Below are 20,589 nucleotides of genomic sequence, written 5' to 3'. Positions count from 1 at the left end.
CAGTGCCCTTTAGTCCCTCACCCCCGTTCTCCATTGCCCCATCACTCCTCTTAGATCCCTTCCATGTCCACTGTACCCTCTACACTCCCCTCCCTACCCCAGGCTCCCCCCATGCCCCCATTCTCCCCCCATGGCCCCTCTCCTCCCCCCCATCCACCTACATTCCCCTCCCCCCCATCCCTCCTCGCTTCCACTCTCCCCCCACGCAGAGCCCCTCGCACCTACACTACCCCCCTCCCCACACAGATCCCCAGGGTCACACCCCTCCAATACCCCCCTCCCTCCGCCCCGCGTGCCCAGGCAGCGGCCCAATCCCGTTACTTCCCAGGCCCCACCCCGAGCCTCGATTGGAGGGGACAGGTGAGTGGCGGTACCGGGAGCCAGTGCGCTGCGGGATTGCGCAGAGGAGGGGCGGGACATCCTGCGGGCCGAGGGCCAGTCTCCTGCCTCCCCCCCCCACCCCCGTTTCCCTGGCGGTGCCAGCGGCCTAGGCCTGTGCTGCGGCCTGTCGCCCCTCCCCCCGCCCCCGGAGCCCCGGCCCGGCCCGGCTCGGCCCGGCCCCGCCATGCCGCACAGCTTCAAGCCCGGAGACCTGGTCTTCGCCAAGATGAAGGGGTACCCGCACTGGCCGGCCCGGGTGAGACCCCCAGCCCCGGGGGGGACCCCCTACCCCCAGCCCCGGGGGGGACCCCCCTTAACCCCAGCCCCGGGGGACCCCCCTTAACCCCAGCCCCGGGGGGGACCCCTTAACCCCAGCCCCGGGGGGGACCCCCCAGCCCCAGCGGGACCCCCTTTAACCCCAGCCCCGGGGGGGACCCCCAACCCCAGCCCCGGGGGAGCCCCCCTTAGCCTCAGCCCCAGGGGGAACCCCCCCAACCCCAGCCCTGGGGGGCGCCCCGGCGGGAACTCCCAACCCCAGCCACGGGGGAAGCCCCAAGTGCCTCTCATGAGCCTCCCCCCACCCCCAGGGGACCCCTTTCCCTTCCCCAAGGGAGACCTTATGCTCAGCCCATCCCTTTATGGGGAGATTCTTGGGGGGGGGACCCCTAGTCCAGCCTGTGGTCTGGGCCTACTCTGCATCGGGGACTGGGGTGCAGGTGATGGAGTGCGGGGTGGGGATTGTGGGGAGCAGGGCGTGCGGAGGTAGAGCCACTGGGGCTCAGGGGTAACGGGGCAATGCGTCTTGGGGTGCAGAGGAGGAGAGACAGAGAGAGGGGTGATTATGGTGTGGTCCTTGAGGAGGTGGCACGCCAGGAGGCAAGGTGATGGATTGTGGGGTGCAGGGCTGGGTACTGGGGAGATCCGGTGCAGAGGATAATGGATCATGGGGTGCAGAGATGGGTGTTAAGGGGAGGTGGGGGTATAAGGAAAGATGCAGGGGAGGGTGTTGGGGAAGATGTTTGCAGAAGGACAAGGTGATGTATTGTGGGGTGCAGGGGGCTGTGAAGAGATGGGGTGAGGAAAGGGATATGGATTGGGGTAAGTGGATATGGAGTGGGGATCAAGGATGACAGTCTCGGGGGTAGTCAGATATTTTTTGTCAAGGTCCAAATTTCTTGGTCAAGGTCCAGATTCCAGAGAAAATAATAATAATAATAATAAAAAAAAAAACCCTGCAACAATAATGATGATAATAAGTAAATAAAAAGATTCCGGGTTCTTTTCAAAAGCATCTGGTGGTCTGGATTTGGCCTGCAGTCTGCCTGTTCACTGCCTCTGGTCTGCAGCAGGAGAGGGGAGGTTCTTAGAAACGCGGGATCCAGAGGGGGGTGCTGGATCACTGGAGGTGGGGGTGGTCATGGGCAGGTGGGAGTTACTGATCTGTTATTGAGTGTCAGGTGATGGTATGCAGTGTGATGAGGTGGTAGGGTGACAGCATTGTGTGGCAACAATGCTTGGAAGGGGTATGGATGAGACACGCAGGGTGATGGTATCTGGTGGAGATGGAGTCAAGTGATGGTTCCTGGAGGGGATGAGGGTATATTGGGTGTTGATGATCAGGAGGGTCATCGTGTGTGGAGGACACCATGTGGATGAGAGTGCCTTGGGTAGTGGTCCTGAAAAGTAAAGATGATTGGAAGCTGAGGGCAGAGCAGGGTCACCACAGTGTGAGGGGGTGTAGTGGCAAGAGGCAAGAGGCTGCAAATGCATGGGATTGGGATGTGGTGGATACCTGAGGAAGGTTGTGGATGTTAGAGCTGGGAAGACAATGCACGACCTACAATGTACCACAGGATCTTCTAGTATGTCTTTCCTAATTCGCCTGTGCACTGTTTGTACTTTGCTAGTGCTAGAATATGGGGCTCCAGTAGAACTTGGTCAGAATCAGAAGGATGCTCTCATTGCTGGAGTCCCAGTCTGCTCTGATCTGCTCTCTCCCTCCCCTGGGGGGCCCTTTCCTGTGAAGACTTCCCCAGTGTGCAAGGTCACCCACTTGCATGTACCCTCCCACTTTTCTGTAATCACAGATCCAGTAACATTCCTGGGCTCCTGCCTAGAAGCTGTGCCCCTGGCTATGCCATGTGCAAGTGACTGACTGGAGCCAGTGGGACATGTGGGAAGACAGGGTTTCCTGTGCGTTAAGGGCCAATCGCCTCAGGCCTGGTTGCTTCCCAGCAGCCTTGGCTTTTCCTATAGCCTGTCTCCAGCCAGGAGGGGACCGTTCAGGGCCCCCTGCTGGAGCAATCTCCCTCCTTCTAAGTAGGCCTGGATGGGATTCTCCTGGGAGGCCTTCCATGTGCTCTTACTGGTAGCCCAAGCCAGACACTCGTGTTCCCCCTCCATCTCCGTGTGCAGAGCCTATAACCTGTGCAGCATTCCCAGCCCTAAAGGGATTGAACCAAGGTTTAGGACGGAGCTCTTGCAACACCACAGCTGGAGTTGGTTCCCTGCTGTTACTTGCCAACAGATCCTGCTTGGCCATAAAAACGACCTTAGAATTCAGTGTGCAGAAGGCTCCCTTCCTCCGCGTGTTATTGCAGTGCGTGTGTGAAACAGCCATCCTCGGCTTTGTATCAGTCAGCTGCCTCCTGAGGTTGCACCCTAATCCGCCGTCTCTGACCACCTCCTGCTTTGTGCTTTGTTTCAGATTGATGACATAGCAGACGGCGCTGTGAAACCCCCGCCAAACAAGTACCCCATCTTCTTCTTTGGGACGCACGAGACGTAAGCCCCACTGTCCACGTGATTTCCTTGCCGTTGTCCACTTCCCGGCAGCTTGGGACTGACCTCTGCTTTGTTCTCCCCCCCCAGAGCCTTCTTGGGACCTAAGGACCTGTTCCCTTACGACAAGTACAAGGACAAATACGGGAAGCCAAACAAGCGAAAAGGCTTCAATGAGGGATTGTGGGAAATCCAGAACAACCCCCATGCCAGTTACAGTGCCCCTCCGGTGAGTCTGAGAGCATAGCTCATGTGTGGTCAGCCATGACTAGGGGCTCTGCATACCTCTGTGCTTTGTGCCGTCAGATAGCCTTTCCTTCTTTTCCTGCTGCCTGGCACGGTGGCCTTGGAAAGCTTCCATGTCAAAAATCTCCTTTCTTGGGAGCAAAATAACTAACCCTCCTCACACCTGCTTTACGGATGCCTAATCCGAGGCACAGAGTTGAAGTGACTTGTCCACAGAGGAAATCTGTGTCAGAGCAAGAATTAGAACTGCAGAGTTCTTGGCTCCCAGTCGTGTGCTCAGGCTGTCAGATGATGTCAATCTCTTCATTGGCATCAGAGCACCTGAACCAGAGGCCACTGAAGTCACTAGCATGGTTCTCATTGACTTCTATGAGCTTTGGATCAGACTCAGAGAAAGCTGTTTACGGTCCAGTGTTTCAGTGTATGAAGGACACTATATATAATCATAATTGAATGATACAATTTATTACATAGTGATCTTCCTAAAGGTATCCAGAGCTGCTTCATATATACTTGGTCTGAAGAGACAAAGAAAGGCTTTAAGGTGAGATATAGAGGAGATGGCTTAGAGGAAGATAGTTTCAGACTGAAACGAGCAGCAACCCCCCACCCAAACTGTGGCAGAGCTTGAGAGAGAGACCATAGATTGCAGTGAACAGGCACAAGAGATGACTGGATACAAGGGCATAGATATAGAGTGAGATGATTCTGTGGAGAGTTTTGAGAGCAACTTAACATTGGCTACAGAAATGAGTGGGAAATCACTGAATGTAAGAGAAGCTGGGGTGACAAAGTCCTGGTGTCTGGAGTTAGAGGCTGTTCTGGACCTTCCTGAAGTTCCCAGAACAGGGTTTTAAGAAGCCATTAAAGAGAGGCCTTCAGTAGTCAAGGCAGCAATTAAGGCATAGGTAGGGATTTCAGCAGAGATGGGCTTGAGGAAAAGATGAACTTCGGCATTGTAAAGGCAGAAAGAAAATTTTGGAGTCAAGAGCGACTTGAAGATTTTTGGTCTTGGGAGCAAAGTTAAGGAGAATGCCAGGAGCATCAAGGATGTAGGGCAAAGACGGCTCCCAGAAGGAAGAATTCTGGTAGTAGGTAATTGGAAGTGGCAGTCATGACAGAAATGGGAGACTGAGTCAAGGAAAACGGAGAGCTTGGTCATCATCGCCATAGATATGATGTGGACGCTTGAAGTGAGGCCTGAGACCCCTAGGTGGGGCCTTTTGAGGTGCTGTATAATAATAGGATGACAGGAAGTTGTGACGTCTTCACTGCGGATGGTTAAAGGGGCAGTCAGAGAGGTGGGATTCAAACTAGGAGAGCAGAGGGCTGGTTAAATCCAACCCCTCATGGGAAACTTTCAAATGAGAAAGTATCTGCAACCGCCCTGGGATAAAGTATTTTCGGAAGAAGGATCTGTGATCAATGGCTTATCAGCCCCTCTACACACTGAAATGTAAGGACAATATTTGGATTCCTATTGATTTCTTTTCTAATTATACGGTAACAGTGGGAAAGTCAGCCATTGTTCAGTAATAGGGGCAGTGATGCTTGTGTATTTTTGGGTCTGATTTTGTAAGCAAGTTGTTTTGAAGTGAGGGGAAATTTGGGGGTACGCAAGACTAATCAGACTCCTGAAGGGGGGGGACAGTAATCTGGAAAGGTTGAGAGCCACTGCTGTAGAAGCAGCATCATTAAAAGGTCAACATAACACTACCCCTTATCACAGATCTCGCCCTTAAGAGCGGATTCTAGCTTGCTGTCAGCAGGGGAGTTATCAGAGCACTCTGATGGCAGCTGTTCATGTGGCAATGTGAAGCTCAATCCTCCTCTCCATCGTGCTTAGCTCTCTTATTCCCTGCTTCCTTGCTGTGCTGACATGTATCGTGAGACCTGCTATTGAGCAGTAACCCCTGACCTTTCCATTTCTTTGCCCCTTCAGCCAGCGAGCTCCTCAGACAGCGAAGTTCCCGAGAACGACCCGGTGGCAGGGAGTGATGGAGGAGAGGAGGAAGACGAATCGGCTGCCATGGCAGTTGCTACTGTCGCTGCAGCGGCCATGGAGAAGCTAGACAGCGACGAGGAGTCTGACAAGGGGAGCGACCATAGTGGGCTGAAACGAAAAGCGCTAGCTATGAAAGTAGGTTTGCCTCATTGCGATCTGTGGTGGGGAATCACCTGGCTAGGAATAGAAGGATGATTACATTTATATAACGGGTTTGCACATGACTCATGAAGCACTTTAGAAATTGTATATAAGGTGGTCACATCACCCACTACTTAGCTGCTGCGATCCATCCCAGAGGTAGCTGCATTTATCTTGGGGCAGCCACATGGCACAGCAGGGTGTTTTTAGGAAGGACGTGAAAACAAGGTCTCCTGTTGATACTCTAGAGGGAAATTAGAGAGAATCCTAAGTTTAAAGGTAGCCAAGACACCAGGTCTAACCCACCAACTGACATAACTGGCTCTGTTTACGCACACGCACACTGGTATCGATCAGAAGACACTGTCACAGTGTGTAGACCGTGCATGGGATCAGGCATGAGTTCTGTGTACCTGTAGGCTGCATGCTGGCTGCTGTTCTGAGTTTATTAGAGAAAACAGTAAGGAGGGTGGTGGCTAAAGCCGTGCTCCATTAGATTTTGTTTGATCTCGTGGGCAGAGAGGGCAGCAGTTGTAGAACTGATAAATGAAATTGTTTTTAATTGTTCACTTCATCAATATAACTTCTGTTCACTGTTTGCCATCCACTACACTTGTCTGTATTGTAACTTCTGTTCACTGTTTCCCATATTGTAGTTCAACCCCCATTTTAAAACGCTCACTCCATTTTGTAAAAGCTTCCTCCAACCTTCATTTTGCAAACCCTGCTGTACTCTTATTAGTTAGTTTAGATGTGTGAATGAGGTATGTATGGATGATGGAATCAACCTCCAGCCCCAGCCTGTCCTGACGAAATAAAGTTCAAACCCCACCGGCTGAAGATGCAGACAAGAGCCCTAACAAAGTAAGATGTGTCCACCCTAAAAAGAAAAGGTACAATAGAAGGAAGATCAAAGCCAGGTCCCAGGCTGAAAGTCACGCCTGCAACTGAGGGGTGATCAATCACCAAACCCAGAGACAGCGTGACACAGCAAGACCTATAGCCTCTGGATTCAAACTAAAGCCTACAAAAAGGATGAGTGAAATGGAAAACTTTGGAGGGTAACATTCTGCTGCCAACATGGAAGGGCATCCGTGCATGGCCAACAGAGACCCAGCTTGTCCTTGTGCCCGGCTTTTCTGGCCAGTTAGCCGCCACAAGCTATGAACCCAAGCTGCAAAATCAAGCCACGAACTTAAGCTATCTTCAGGACTGGTAACTATGCAGCAGCTGCAGAACATCTGATGGATGTGTGCGTGTGTGTGTGTGTGTGTATAGGTATTAGGTATAATGAGTGTGTATAAGGATTAAGATATTAGTTATTGGTCATAAATCAAATTATCAGAATAAATGTGGCATCTTTGTCTTGCCCCCTGAAAAGATCCTGTGTAGTTTTGTCTGTACAACACAGTGAGGAATATACCAGCTTGCGGCAGCTGTTACGTTGCTGTTTCTCTGATTTCAGATGCCAGTGGCTAAACGACCCCGGAAATCCTCCAGCGACCTCGACCAGGGCAGTGCGTCTCCCTCGGAAGAGGAGAACTCGGAAAGTTCTTCTGAGTCAGAGAAAAATAGTGACCAGGTGATTAAGTGGTTTACAGATTCTCCCGTGCTGCAGCGGTTTGGATGGGGTGGGCAGGTTCTGCTTAACTAACCGGATCCTGGCGAGAATATAGGACGAGGCGCACTCTGCTTATGCCCTCTCTCTTGCACCGTGCAGGACCCCAGTTGTCAGCTAAATGGGCCACATGAAGCCTGGGGGATAGAATTTGGAATAGTCTGGTATATCCATGTACACATACTCTCTACCACTTGAGCTCAAGCCGCGTCTCCATAAATTGTTGTTAGTAGTAGAGCGCATATGCTCTGTAGCCCTTCGGTCACTAGAGATGTAATCCCAGCCCTCCGAGCCTGTCTCGTTGCTGCTCCGGAGGGGCAGTGGCGCGCCACGTTACAGCACGCACACCATTTGCCTAGTGCCGTTACATGCCTGGCTTCCCCTTTCACAGGGCATTGACGAGAAGACATGCCCCTTTGCTCTGACAGTAGCACCCAGTGCAGCGGCTCCTGCCTGGTGGCACTGTCCCCCCTCCCGCTGTTTCTCTTTGCCTCCCCTGCTGGCTTAGTGCAGTCACCAATTCCTTCCATGAGCGCTGAGTCCAGCCCAGGGCTTGGGCATCTCTGGGTGGTGACAGCAGGCAGCACAGGTTGGCATGGTGTGTGGAAGGCCACTCTAGTCTTCAAGGCCTGCCTTCATGCCACTTGGCGCTGACTGGCTAGGCACCCGTGTGCCAGTCTTTCTCCCACTGTTCTCCAGCTTTGGGAAAAGTCATGTCTTTTTGGGTCTCTGCTCTTTCTAAGGTGCCCAACGCGTCTTTGCCGGGACATCCTTGTCCCAGTTAAGACTGGACAGCTGGTTTGTTCTTGGGTTGACAAGCTCCTGTGCTTTGGGGCAGCACCTGTGGTCTGCGGAGCTCAAAGTCCAGGGCTGTTGGATAATGAGGAGGGGAAGGAATTTGAGTTGGAAGGGCTGATCTGGGGCCATTCCTTACCCCCCTGATGCCACCCAAGTGTATCTCCAGAAGGTGCCCTCGCTTCTCACTGTCTGGGCATGGGGGTTACTGCCGAGTGGTGAGGTGAAGCTTCCGGAGCCAAAATGAGGCCTTTCCTAATTCGAATATGTCCATCCCTTCCCAGGACTTTACTCCAGAGAAGAAGCCAGTGACCAGAGCTCCCAGGAGGGTGTCTGCAGGTGGAAGGAAGAAGAAGGTAAGGGGCCCTTAAAAGCGCAGCCCTGCCCCGTTGCTAGTCCATTCTCCCTGCGGGTTAGCCCCTGGGCATTGAGAGCTTGGCTTTGCCAGGTGGCGTCCAGCACAGATTGTGGCCAGCCAGTCAGACAGACCCCGTCTCCCTGGACGGAGGTGGAAGGGAATTCCAAACACACACAGTCGCTGAGAGGAATGGAAGAGACTAAATTTCTGATTCCATGTTGCCCACAGGAATGAATGAAGAGGGGAGGGGAGACAGGAGGATTAGGAGGGGTGAGCGGGTATAACAGGCTTCCTGCACATGGATTTGATGAGTGGGGTGAGCAGCAAGAAGGGATAGTCATAGATTTTAGTGGTGTCTTCTGGCCTTGTGATCATCTAATCTGACCTCCTGCATAACAAAGGCCTCGGTGACTAAACCGACCATTTCACCACGTGATGTATGCCGATAACAGAACTGTGTGTGTGAGGATTTGCCAGGGCATCCCCCCAGCTTCCCTTAGACACTGATCCATTACCTAAGGGAGTTGGAGGTAGATTTCCCTTTTCGTCCCACTTACGGTTCCCGTGGGAAGGCAGTTCAGCTCCCCTCCTCTCTGACCCACGCACGGATCCCCCTCAACGTTCTCTCCTTTGCTCACAGAAGGTGGATTCGGGGTCCGACTCGGACTCCAAGGTGGATTCGGAGGAGGAAAACGAGACAGTGGACATGACTAAGTCGGACTCTGATTCGGACTCCGACTCGGACGTGTCTGTGAAGAAGGTTCCACGGGGCAGGAAGCCAGGTAGGGCTGAAGGGGAGCTATCCAGGCTTCTTCCAGCTCTTCCCAGGCAGTTCTGGAAGGGAGCTGGGCTGGGTGGGCTCAGCAACCCACTTTTGTGTGGGAGCCTTCATTAATCCCTGCCCCAAGAGATGGACTGAAACCCAGGCCCCCCTGGACTGGGTTACCCTTCCTTCACGCACGCTGCGTCTGGCTGTCGGAGGGGGTGGGAAGGAGACTGTGTCCTGCGGTGCTGAACCCCTGATCCCTTGTGTCTTGTAGCTGAGAAGCCGCCCCCAAAGCCTCGCGGCAGGAAACCAAAGCCTGAGAGAGCTCCGACCAGCTCCAGCAGCGACAGGTAAGCGCTGAGGCCATGGCGAGGGGCACCAGGGACTGGCTGGGATGCCTGCTCTGGTATTCAGACACTTTAATCTCCTTTGGCCCAGAAGCAGAGGAGTGCGGCCCGGGGCTTGGGTCGCTGACCCCAGGCTCTGTGTGGGTTCGGCTTCTCCCAGGAGCTAGCCAGGGCATCTCACTGGTGTCCGGTCTCAGTTGTCAGCTGGGGTGGGGGAATCTTTCGTGTTGGCGCAGGGGAGTCCGGACTCGATGAGCAGAGTTTGGCCAGTGAGTACAGTTCTTGACTCTGCCACAGACTTCCTAGTCGCCTGGTCTCTCTCTGGTTCAGTTTCCCCATCTGTGAAAACGGGGATAAAATTACAAACCTCAGTCCCGGGGGTGTTCCGAGGGCAAATGCATAAATAAATGGGAGGCGCTCGGGCACCATGGAGAGGGAGAGCTCTCGCCTGGGCTCTTTAGTGCAGGGACTGTCAGGTACAAAACGTTTGTCCAGCACCCTGCACGTCGGGGCCTCGAGGCGCTGCCACGGTATAAATGTTTAATAATAATGGGCCCATGTCAGTGCCTGGCTAGCTAGCAAGGAGGCCGGTAGCTTTGGTTGCCACCAGAGGGGATGCCTCGTGTGAGTTGCGTGGCAGTCGCTGCCAGACAGTCTCCGCTGTGTGCAGCCCTTCTGGCTATGGGCTAGTCTGTGCTAGGAAAGGTTTCCTGGGGTAACTCTAGGAGCATCACTACGCTGGCAAAGCCTCTGAGTGCAGACTCCGCGGATACCGTGAAGGAGAGCTTTTGCTGGTGTAGCTCGTACGGGTTCCCCAAGCAAAATAAGCTATCCTGGCAGAAGTGGAAATCCCATCCCTAACCGACATTGCAAACCAGCCAACGCTTGCAGTGTAGAGCTGGCCTGTCGGCGCGGGGGAAGTGAAGGGGCTGGAACTGACAAGACGCCAGACAGGCTTAGTTATCCAGAAGGGCCCCGTGTGGAGTGTAGGGAGGAGAACGCAGGGTCCAGAGGGATTTGACCCATAGGTACCAATTGCAGCCCAAACGGAGGCTGGAAGTGTGGATCTCGGCTGGCTCGCAATTCTGTGGGACAGGAATCCCACCCCTGCAGCTGGCGCTAATTGGGCTCCCCTTGGCAACCTGGGCAGAGGGACCGGGGATTGCATAGGACCTGGAGACGGAACTCTTAATGCAGAGATCCCTCCAGATCGGGGCTGAGGCACTGGCAGGCCGCTGAGCCGGAAGCGTGCACCGCTGGGGGTCACCGGAAGCCTTCAGTCTGCAGGGCTGTCAGGCTGGCCTCTCTGGCCAGCTCTCCTTTCGCTCAGAAAAGGGGCACGTCTCGGGGGCAGGAGAGGGCGGTGAGTGATGGTAACTGGGGGCAGCTGCTTGATGGCCTCAGACCTCTTCAGGGCAAGGGCACGTCCAGTGGCCTGTGCCCCACGGTCCATTGAAAATCTGACGCTGCAAAAAGTTGATGTACCAGGGAGCAAGGCTGGGGCTTCTCTCCAGTGTACGGGAGGCACAAAGCTCCGCGGCATCTACAGGACTCGGTGGAAGCAGGGCTCAGCGTGGGGGTGGAGGGTGCCCGGGCCCCGTCTCCGCAGTGGGTTTCCTGTTCCCCGGGATCCATTTCCCTCTGTCCCCGCCAGTGACAGCGACAGCGACGTAGATCGCATCAGCGAATGGAAGAGGCGTGACGAGGAGCGCCGCCGGGAGCTGGAGGAGAAGAGGAAGAGGGAGCAGGAGGAAGAGATCCGCAGGCTACGGGAGCAGGAGAAAGAGGAGAAGGAAAAGAAGAAGGAGAAGGCGGAGAAGGGGGAGGAGGCGCACTCAGACAGTGACAGCAGCATGGATGACGAGGTGGCCAAGAAAGGCAGGAAGATCCGAGGCAAGGACCAGTTGTCGTCGGACTCCGACTTGGAGCTGGAGAAAGAGGTGAGCATGTGGGACCGGGGGGATCCGGGCGTCCAGGCAAGTGATCATATGGGAAGTGAGTTTGGGGGCATCGCTGAACCCCTCCTGTGATTGGCACTAAACCTTTGTTGGGCTCAGAGAAGCCGAGGAGGCGGAGTGCCCCTCTCACCCTGAGATGGTTCTCTCCCGGATCGAGGGGCGTTGGGAAGGGTTGGGGTCAGGGAAGCTCACCCTGCTGCTGAAGTCACTCCTGCACTGCTCATGAAACTCTCAGGCCAGACCCAGGAGGAACCTGTCCTGCTGAATGTCCCAGGCGTGCCGCCCGCTGGTGCCTCGCCCAGGTTAGCTGAGGCCTGTCACGGCGGCTCCAGTCAGTGTGGCTCGCTTGGGTGAGCAGCTTAGCCAGGGAATAAGTCACGAGAGGTGGGCAGGACGGAGCCACCTTGATTTAGTTTTGTTAACGAACTCCTCTGCAGAGGCTTGCAGGTGAGATGTTGAACCAGGCTCCAGCTGCTTGCTGTCAGGGAGGATCCCATGGCCCCCTTCGTGGGGGAAGCTGTTATGTCAGCCCTGAATCCTGGCTCCTTTCTAACGAGGGCACATCTAGTCTGCCTCACTAAACTTTGTTGGGAGTTTCAACTGGGTGCTGGATACTTCTTCACTTCCTGTCTTAGCCTGTTGTGTGGCATTGCTGGAAGCTGCGTAACAGCTTTCACGTTCCACCCCAGAGCTGGCTGCATTTCGTTGGGTGAAGTGATCTCTGCGCATCAGTTTGTGGAGGGCTTCAGGAATTTGGATTGGAAAACTCTCTACGTGTGAGTCCTTGGCTGTATTTGGACCGGCCAGAGCAGTTCCTGAGTAGAGCCAGCGCGGGGCCCAGGCATGGCAGGAAATGGAGCAGGGCTTTGTAGCAGCAGCTACACTGGCACTCAACTGGAATTTCTGCAAGAATTCTGCCCGCTTGGCTCGTGAGGGCAGGAGGGCTGCCCTGAGCTGCCAGTAGCTTTGCCATGGCATTTCATGCCAGCCTAGGGTGGATGCTCTTGCATCTATGACTTCAGATAAAGCACCAGGCAAGGTCCTGGAGAGAGGCCTCTCCCCTTAAGACAGCAGTGAACTCCTGTGGTAGCAGCTTGATGACCCTGGAGACTGCAGTGCTGTCCCTTGACCATGGCCAGCAGTGCATACGTTACCCCTCCACCCCACCAGAGTGCCTGGTCTCCAACCTTGGGGTTAAAGCTGTCACAGGCTGCACAGCCCATTCAGTCCTTGGTCTCTGCGCTGAGGCTAGTTAATTGTTGGGGTGTGGGGGTGATGTGACATGGACCTTGGGTTGCTGGGAGGGGACAGAGATCTGTCAAACTCATTTCACACAAGACCACCACTGTAGGGTCACTAAACTGCTGCCCCAGCCTAGATGTGAACTGCCGAGCTCGAGGTGGAAATCTCCATAACCCATCTGCCTAAGCCAGTTTTCTGAGCTGTCCAGGGGGATAAGAGAGTCTGAAATGAGCAAATCTCCTCTCTCCACTCCATCTCCACTGCCAGAGAGAGACGCCATAAAATCAGTGTTGTCTCATGGCCGGAGCTGGGAACTGCGTGGTTCCCAGCTCTGCCACTGACTCACTGAGTAGCCTTGGGGAAAGTCACAGCACCTATCCATGCCTCAGTTTCCCCAGCTGGAAAATGAGTATCTCAGGGGAGCTGTGAGGTCTAATATCAGCAAAGAGCTGTGAGATCCTCTGGTAAAAGGCTCCACAGTGTACGTGTGCAAAGGGATACCATGCCAATGGAGCCTGTGTAAGTACTATGATTGAAACCAGACCTCTGGGTACCAGAGCAGCACATGGCCGTATTCTTAGCAGGGGGACAGGGTTCCAACTGGTCAGAGCCCGGTTCTAGGTGGTGCTGCAGAAGGCCGGGCGACCCTAAGCCAATCTAATTACTTCACTTGTCAGCTCTTTGGGGCAGAAACTTTCATATAATTGTGCTAGGCGCTGCACACGCCAACGGGCCCCAGCTCTTGGCATCCCCACGACACAGACCGCGCGTCGGAGGGGCTGGAATAGGACACCACCATCCTCTCCCCTCCTGTGGCGAGGAGGGGCCTGCCGCAGCTCTCAGCGTCTGCATTGTTCTCTTGTTGAAGGTAAAGAAGCCGCTGAAGAAGCAGCAGCCCTCAGAGTTGTCAAGGAAACCGAATCTAAAGGAGAAGAGGGGCCGATCGGAGGAGAAACCTCGCAACAAGTCAGCATCTTTCTGCCGTGCCCTCGATTCCTCCTTGTGCTTGACCCTTCCCCCTGGATGTGGCGGGGTTGGAGATTCTTGTGCCTCCTGGCTGACAACTCCCCCTGGTGGGTGGGGGGAAGGTTCCCCTCCTGGAGCCCATGGCAGAGCTGTGCTAAGCATCTGCGACTCTGGGCACAAGCAGCTTTCCAGGGAGGTGGCAAGGTGGTTCTCCCCTCCTGGGTTTCTAACAGCGTTAAGAAGGGAAGGGAGGTGGTGCTGGAGCAAATCTTTAAGGCACCTCTGATCTGTCTCTAACGTTGTGTGCCTTTAACCGAGCCCGCCTCAGCGGGATGGTCCAAGCAGCCTGCAGGGCCGGTACCATGTAGGGGAGTGGCCGGGTCACAGGCGTCTCTGAGCAAGGGAACATCTCCTGAGACCTGCTGTCATTGCTGGGACTCCGCTCCCAGGAAGAACCGCTGATAGAGCCCTTAGGAGCCTGTTCCCCAGGAGAGGGGGGGCCAGAAATAGGACTCACTCAGGTCCAGCATATAAGGCGTGGGAGTCCAGAGCCTGGTTTCTACCCCTGCCTCTGCCACTCACCTGCTGTGTGACGTGGACAAATCACTTTGGGACGCATCAGAAGTGGCCTGTAAGTTTTCGATCCCTGGAGCCCGATTCTCCAGAGGTTCAGAGTACCCCCAGCTCCCACTGACTTCCACGGGAGCTCAGGGCGCTCAGCCCCGCAGCAAATCAAGCCCGAGATGTCACCGGCTGGGCTTCAGACACCGGGACGTGTCTGAGAGCGTGGGCCTTAGTCCCTCCTGGGCCTCAGGATTCCTGTTTGTAAAATGAGGATAATGACTCTCACCCGCCTTGGGGAAGTGCTTTGAGATCCCAGGTTGAAAGCCCTGGGGAAGTGCTCAGCAGCAGCAGCATTTCTGCCCAGAGAGCTGGTGCAGCCCCTTCCCCTTATTTAATGCACCCGGAGTAAGCCAAGCCCTCCAGCAGGTGGTGCCAGAGCCATGTGTGCTGCCATGTAAACCAGGTGGGTAAAACTCTGCCCCTGCCCTCCCCAGTGAAAAGTGCAAGACCATCGTCCGCCCCCGTAAGCCAGGGCAGTGGGTGTGACTCCTAACCGGGGTATTTCTAACGTGCAGAGGTGCTAGTGAGCAGCTTCTCACTCTTGTTTCCCTAACCCGCTGCAGACCCTTAAGAGTGGAGCGAGGCCGGAGAAAGTCTGACGCGATCCCAGAGAGGAGGATGGAGAAGAAGAAGGGTGAGAGAGCAGGTTACTTCTGGGGACGGGGGAGGGACTCTCCTGCTCAGTTATCCTGGCCTGGGGCATGGGGTGCGGAGAGAGTCTCCCCAAAAGAGGTCCACTGTGTTGCTGTGATTTGGCTCTTCAGTACAGAGCTGTGGGGGGGGGGGGGGCAGGCTGGCTGTAGGAGGTTTCTTTGGAGTTCAAGCAACGTGCCCAGCTCATGATAACCAAGTGACGACGACTCTGATGTTAGCCCATTCCCAGCCCTTCCTGCTTCTGGGGAGACTCTGCGTATTGCCTTTCTCAGGAGGCCAGGGGTCATATCGAATCAGAGCTGAAGGCCCCGGATGCCCAGTGCGCATTCTCTGTGCTTTCAAACGCTCGGTGTCCCGCTGGAGTCCAGCAGGCTAAAGACGAGTTAAAACCAGCCAAGAGGGGGCTAATGCCTCGGCCTCTTTATTTTACATGATCTTAGAGCCCACAACTGAAGAGAAGCTTCAGAAACTTCACAGCGAGATCAAGTTTGCCCTGAAAGTTGATAATCCGGTGAGTACCGGCGAGTTGGGAGGGGGCTGGGGAGGGGATCGTCTGAGTGGTCCCTCCTGCTTGGGTGTCCCCGGACTATCAGTGACTGGGGTCTGTTCCTCCCTGCGCTTTGTGTCACTGACGCCTGTGCAAAGTGAGTGTCAAACTTCCCCTGATTAGAACCCTCCTAGGTCTACTGCACCACATGCAACGAGGCCTAGCCGGACCAGACCCTGTTGTCTTTGGGCATCCGTCAGCTTTTAATAGTCAGTGGATTGCTGAATGATCTCATAGGCTTGAGGCCTCCAGGATCTGCCTCCGCTCTTAGCTGTGTGGAGTACTCTCTGCCTTTCATGCTATTCGGGGGTGCTCAGCCTTAAATGTTGACATCTGTGGGGGGTTCCCTGGTCCTCCTCTTCCTCCTTATAACCTCCATCCGAGCCAGCTCCAAGATCTGTTAGCACGTTCTTCATGCTGCATATTAACCGTAGTGTCCTATTATTGTCTGAGATCTCTGCTGCCTGGGGATGGACTCATTGATCAGATTGGTCTCTTCCATGTCGAACTCCTACAGTCCTATGTGATACATTTGATTCCGCACTGTTTTAAAGGAGCAATACTCAGCTTTGCCACTAGATGGTGCCAAAGGTGATTTTTATTTCTCCCTGGGCTCTCCTTACCTATCTCTGAGAATTTCCCCTGCTTAGCTCCCAGCTGCTGCACAGCTGTGCTCTCTGCTGATACGCAGCTTCGCTACAGTGCCTACCTGATGTGGATCAATGCCGGATTTTCGGGGGGCGGGGAGGCAGTAGTGGCACAGCTGAAGGTGGGGATGGGTTGCCTAGCGGGCGTCAGCTCCTGGTGAGGGTAGGTTGCCTCGTTTAGGAGGAAGATCAGGGTCTCGGGAGAGGGACGAAGCTGAGTCTGTGTGGCAAGTGCCATAGACTTTGGATCTAAGCCTGAGAGGTTCTTCAGCCTCTTTTATCAGTGTCTCTGCTCCCCAGCCTCCCCAAGGAGAGGGAGAGATCCTGGGGTTTCCCTGCTGCATGAAGCCTGAGAGGGGATGGAATAATCCACTAAGTAACTGCACTGAGTGCTCCTTGAGTCCCTGCCACCTCCTCTGCCTGGTGGAGATAAATCTCTCATCTCGCTCTACCTGCAGGATATCAAGAGGTGCCTGAATGCGCTGGAAGAGCTGGGAACCCTGCAGGTCACCTCCCACATCCTCCAGAAACACACTGATGTGGTGGCTACGCTGAAAAAGGTAGGCTGGAGGTGGGATGAGGGAGGCGTGTGTGGGGGTGGGAGCGCCTTTCTCTGGGACAGGGGGCCAGTCTGTGGCCAGCCCCGCCTCATTGTGTGGATGTGACAGATCCGTCGCTACAAAGCTAACAAGGACGTGATGGAGAAGGCTGCCGAGGTTTACACCCGCCTGAAGTCGCGCGTCCTGGGGCCGAAGATCGAGGTGAACCAGAAAGCCAACAAAACGGGGGTGGAGAAAGACAAGGGAGACACGGAGAAGGGCCAGGAGAAGCTGTCGGGAGGGGAGGCCCAGAACGAGAGAGAAGAGGAGGAGACCAATGCCGGTAACTATAATTCACGCTGCTGGGAGGGGTCCCAACCTGCCTGGGCACACAGCAAAGCTGGGGTGCCCTGCGGTGAGGGCGGGGGCTCTTCTTTTGTGATGACTGCTCTGAGACTGAAAGCAAAAGATGCTCCAGTGACTCAGCCCGCCTCCCCCGGGAGAGACTGGACCCTGGCTTTATCACTTGTGAAGCGGGGTCACTGTCTACCCGTGTCTTGCAGGGAATTTCCACGGCAGCGGTTCTCCTTGGGGGGCACAGAGGGCGGCAGGATCCTCCCTCGTGGGCTCGTTGGGGTGGGGGCTGGGCAGGCTCACGGAGGGTCGCGCTCTGACAAAGCTCGGCACAGCATGGAAATGCTGGAGACGCCTGTCCTAGCAGCTGTAGCCATGCAGGTGTTTGCAGGAGACCTGCCTGAAGAAGGGGGCATGTTAATTCTTTGCCTCCAGTGCCCCACTGCTGCAGGTTACACCCCAGACACCCGTGATGTCACCATTCGGTTCAGGGCTGTGGGGGTAAGAACACCCAAATGGCCAGGAGAGCGGGAGCAGCGTCTACCTCCAAGATCTGCATGTAAACCTCAGGGAAGTGCCCTTCTGGTTAATTACAGCCTGAGTGGCAGAGCCCAGTGGCCCCCGACTCATGCCTAATGCACAAATTAAATGCGAGATTCACACCAGTGGGGAGCAAATGGGAGTAGCTTCACCTTTAGGTAGCCGCTTTAAATCTTCCCCAGATGGATAGCGACCTATAGAGACCCCATCCGAGACCAGGGACCCATCGGGCTGCTCACTGTATAGGCACAAAGCAAGCAATTCCCTGCTCTGAAGAGCTGACAAGCCAAGCACCGTCCAGTGGCTGTGGGTGCCCCGTTGGGGCGGCCCTTGGCCATGTTCCAGAATCCACTCCCATAACTGGGGCAGCGGGCTCAGCAGAGGGTAAGGACTGAGCCGGCCCTAGAGCCAGACCGATCTCTTCCCCTCTTAGCGGTGATGGGATGGTGCTAAGCGGGAGCTTTTCCCTGCTGCCGCTGTGCGGCAGACAACTGGAGAATTCTAGTCTCCAGGGCTGTGGAGCTGCCATCTTGGCTAGATCCCAAGAGAGAGAGAGAGAGAGAGACTCAGGAGGCAGGATGGCCTAATGATTAGATTAGCAGCCTGCGACTCAACTCCTTGCTCTGCCTCAGACTTCCCCTGTGACCTTGGGCAAGTCATTTAGCCCCTTCTCCCTCCGTACAATGGGATAATAGCTCTTCCCTGCCTCACAGCTCCCTAAATGCATTCAAAGCGGCAAGGCGCTCAGCTCCTCCCATGACAGGATCAGGTAAGTACCAAAGAGAGCGGGGAGAAAGAAAGCAACAGCTGCCATTGCTTCCAGCTGGGAGCCAAGCATGCGAACGTGTGCACCCATCTCCTGTCCTCTCCTCCCCTGCTTTGTTCCCACTGCAGATCTGTCAGCCCCCGTAAACGGTGAATCCATGTCCCAGAAAGGGGAGAGCGTGGAGGATAAGGAGCGAGACAAAGCCCAGGGATCTGGCGACGGAGAGCGAGAGGCATCCCCAGAAGACACACATGAGTGAGCACCCGCTTCTGGCTTGGGGAGACTCGGTGGTAGGGGTTCATCTCGTACCTGCTGAGGGGCGGGAGGCCGCAGCTCCACAGTGCCCATGGGGCCAAGGAGGCTGCGGGACGCGGTGATGCGTTGCTGCCTGCGACTGGGTATGGAGCTCTTCCAGAGCAGAAGCCTTTTACAAAGAGTGTCAAGGCCAAAGTCTCTGGGTTTTCTAGCACCGAAGGAGTCCTGAGAAATCCCTGTTAGAAATAGACTTGCTGGCCTAGGCTTCTGCAGGGTTGTTCCCCCTCTGTGTGAGATCAGGTGTTTGTACAGCCCCTCAGTCCCAAGCAATGGGTATAAACCCTGCCAACCCGCGTGGCATGACTTCCTCCAGCCATCCTCGTGGGCAAGTGCATGTTAGCAGAGAGGCACCTGCCTGGGGGCGATTGCTCTCTCCTCAGGTCCGCGGGCTTGGGGGCACCACGCCTGGGGCTAGTGTGACGGGGAGGAGGGGCAGCGTACTCCCTGGGATGTCCTATAACTGTACTGTTGGGAGGGGGTGTTGCTCGGCTACCGTGGGGAGGGGTGTGGATGGGTGAGAAGGGAGGGATGGCTAGATGGGTGTGGAATGGGGAGCAGGGAGAGTGGCTGGCTAGAGGCCTGCGGCTCGGCAGGGAAGGGGTACATAGAGGGGTATGAATGAGGAGGGAAGGAGGATACAGTAACCCCAAGCACCTGCCTCCCCGCGAGTGACAGTCGCTTCCTAGCTTGGAACTGAGGCACCTCGGTGACTTCCCTCTGCTCTCCCTGGCAGCGCGCAAGACTATCCCGAGATCAAAAGGCCCAGTACTGACAGGGAGAGGGGCCGCCTGGAGTCGGACTCCGTGGACGAGGAGGAGGACAGCTGAGGCCGTGGCTCCCACACGGAGGAGAAACACTCGCAGGGTCTCTGCACTGAAGGCAGTGAAGGAGACCGGCTCTGCCTTGCCCCCATGTTTCAGAGTTACTTCACTAAGTCGCACTGTAGCTGATGCCTAGGTCTTGTTCCCCTGCCCCTCCTGCTCCTGTCAAAGGAAAGAACTTCTGGGGAGGCTGTGCCGTATGTTTGTATTTGTCTCCTTGGTTTTTTGTTGGGTTTTTTTTCCCCCCACCTAAATTCTTGTGATCTAAACCGACATGAACTGAATATAAAGGGTTTTTTAATGAAAAAAATATCATTTATTCGTCTATTTTCTTGAGCCCCGGATGATGGCTGTAACCCTAGGGTGAGGAGGGACGTCCTTTGTGTTTCCTTTGGAAGTGCGGTTAGACTCGGGCATGTGACTGTAAAAATAATGCCCAAGGGCTCCCACGTTTCGTCGCCCTGCAGCACCAGATCCAGCCTGGCCCGTCTTACAAGCCGGAGACGATGGGGTGGTACTGCCCGCCCCAGGCGGGGATATGACAATCACCTGGATTCTTTCTGTCCTCCCCAGACCTGGAGATTCTGCCGTTGGGTTGCAGCTATTCTGCACGACCCAGTTGACTCCAGCGCGTGGTCCCAAAGCTGTGCTGGTTCTTCAGGGCCAAAACTTGGTGTGGGTGAAAAGCCAGCAGAGCTCTGGCTTGGAAACATGGTATGCCAACACGGAGTACAGATCCTACCGTGGTGTAACCGCACTTTGCAGGGCATGTTTATCACGACCTTCTAACAGGAAATCTCCAGCCCATTAGCCCTCCCAGTTCCCTACTGCTCTGAAGCCCCAGAATCATGTGGGGCCGTCCTCTCCCGCAGCCCCCAGGACACTTAAAGCCAGAGGCTGTATCATTCCACCAGCGAACTGAAGGCTGAGAATGGAGCACTGCATTGTCATGCTTCTTTGAGGGATGTCCCTAGTATGGGGGGCTGCCACTGGCTGCTTTTATTTAAAATCCACTTGAAAAAGAGAGTTGCTTATGAATAACGACAGCGTGAGGGCTTCATCTCAGGCAGGAGTAGGAAACATCTTTAGGTTTTGATGTGTTTCGGAAGAATCTTAAGCTTTTGTATATGTAAAATAAAGACTTGTCCATCTGAAAAGGAAGATGAGTGTTCCGACTG

The 20,589-nt window shown here is 55.0% G+C and overlaps 1 protein-coding gene across 1 annotated transcript; it reads left to right on the top strand.

Annotated features, from left to right (window-relative positions):
• The first annotated feature begins 490 nt into the window (after positions 1-490).
• Positions 491-20,572, top strand: HDGFL2 (HDGF like 2). The gene is made up of 16 exons (XM_044998875.1): positions 491-637; positions 3,089-3,165; positions 3,253-3,391; positions 5,351-5,548; positions 7,020-7,136; positions 8,252-8,323; positions 8,966-9,107; positions 9,366-9,441; positions 11,093-11,378; positions 13,507-13,604; positions 14,792-14,862; positions 15,323-15,393; positions 16,535-16,636; positions 16,745-16,958; positions 18,404-18,530; positions 19,324-20,572. Exons 1-16 carry the CDS (start codon positions 566-568, stop codon positions 19,415-19,417), a joined length of 1,956 nt encoding a protein of 651 aa, XP_044854810.1. The 5' UTR covers positions 491-565; the 3' UTR covers positions 19,418-20,572.
• Positions 20,573-20,589: the final 17 nt, after the last annotated feature.

The sequence above is a fragment of the Mauremys mutica genome, chromosome 24 (assembly GCF_020497125.1).
Source record: "Mauremys mutica isolate MM-2020 ecotype Southern chromosome 24, ASM2049712v1, whole genome shotgun sequence".
Lineage (NCBI taxonomy): Eukaryota > Metazoa > Chordata > Testudines > Geoemydidae > Mauremys > Mauremys mutica.
This window is presented reverse-complemented; position numbering and strand designations above follow the sequence as displayed.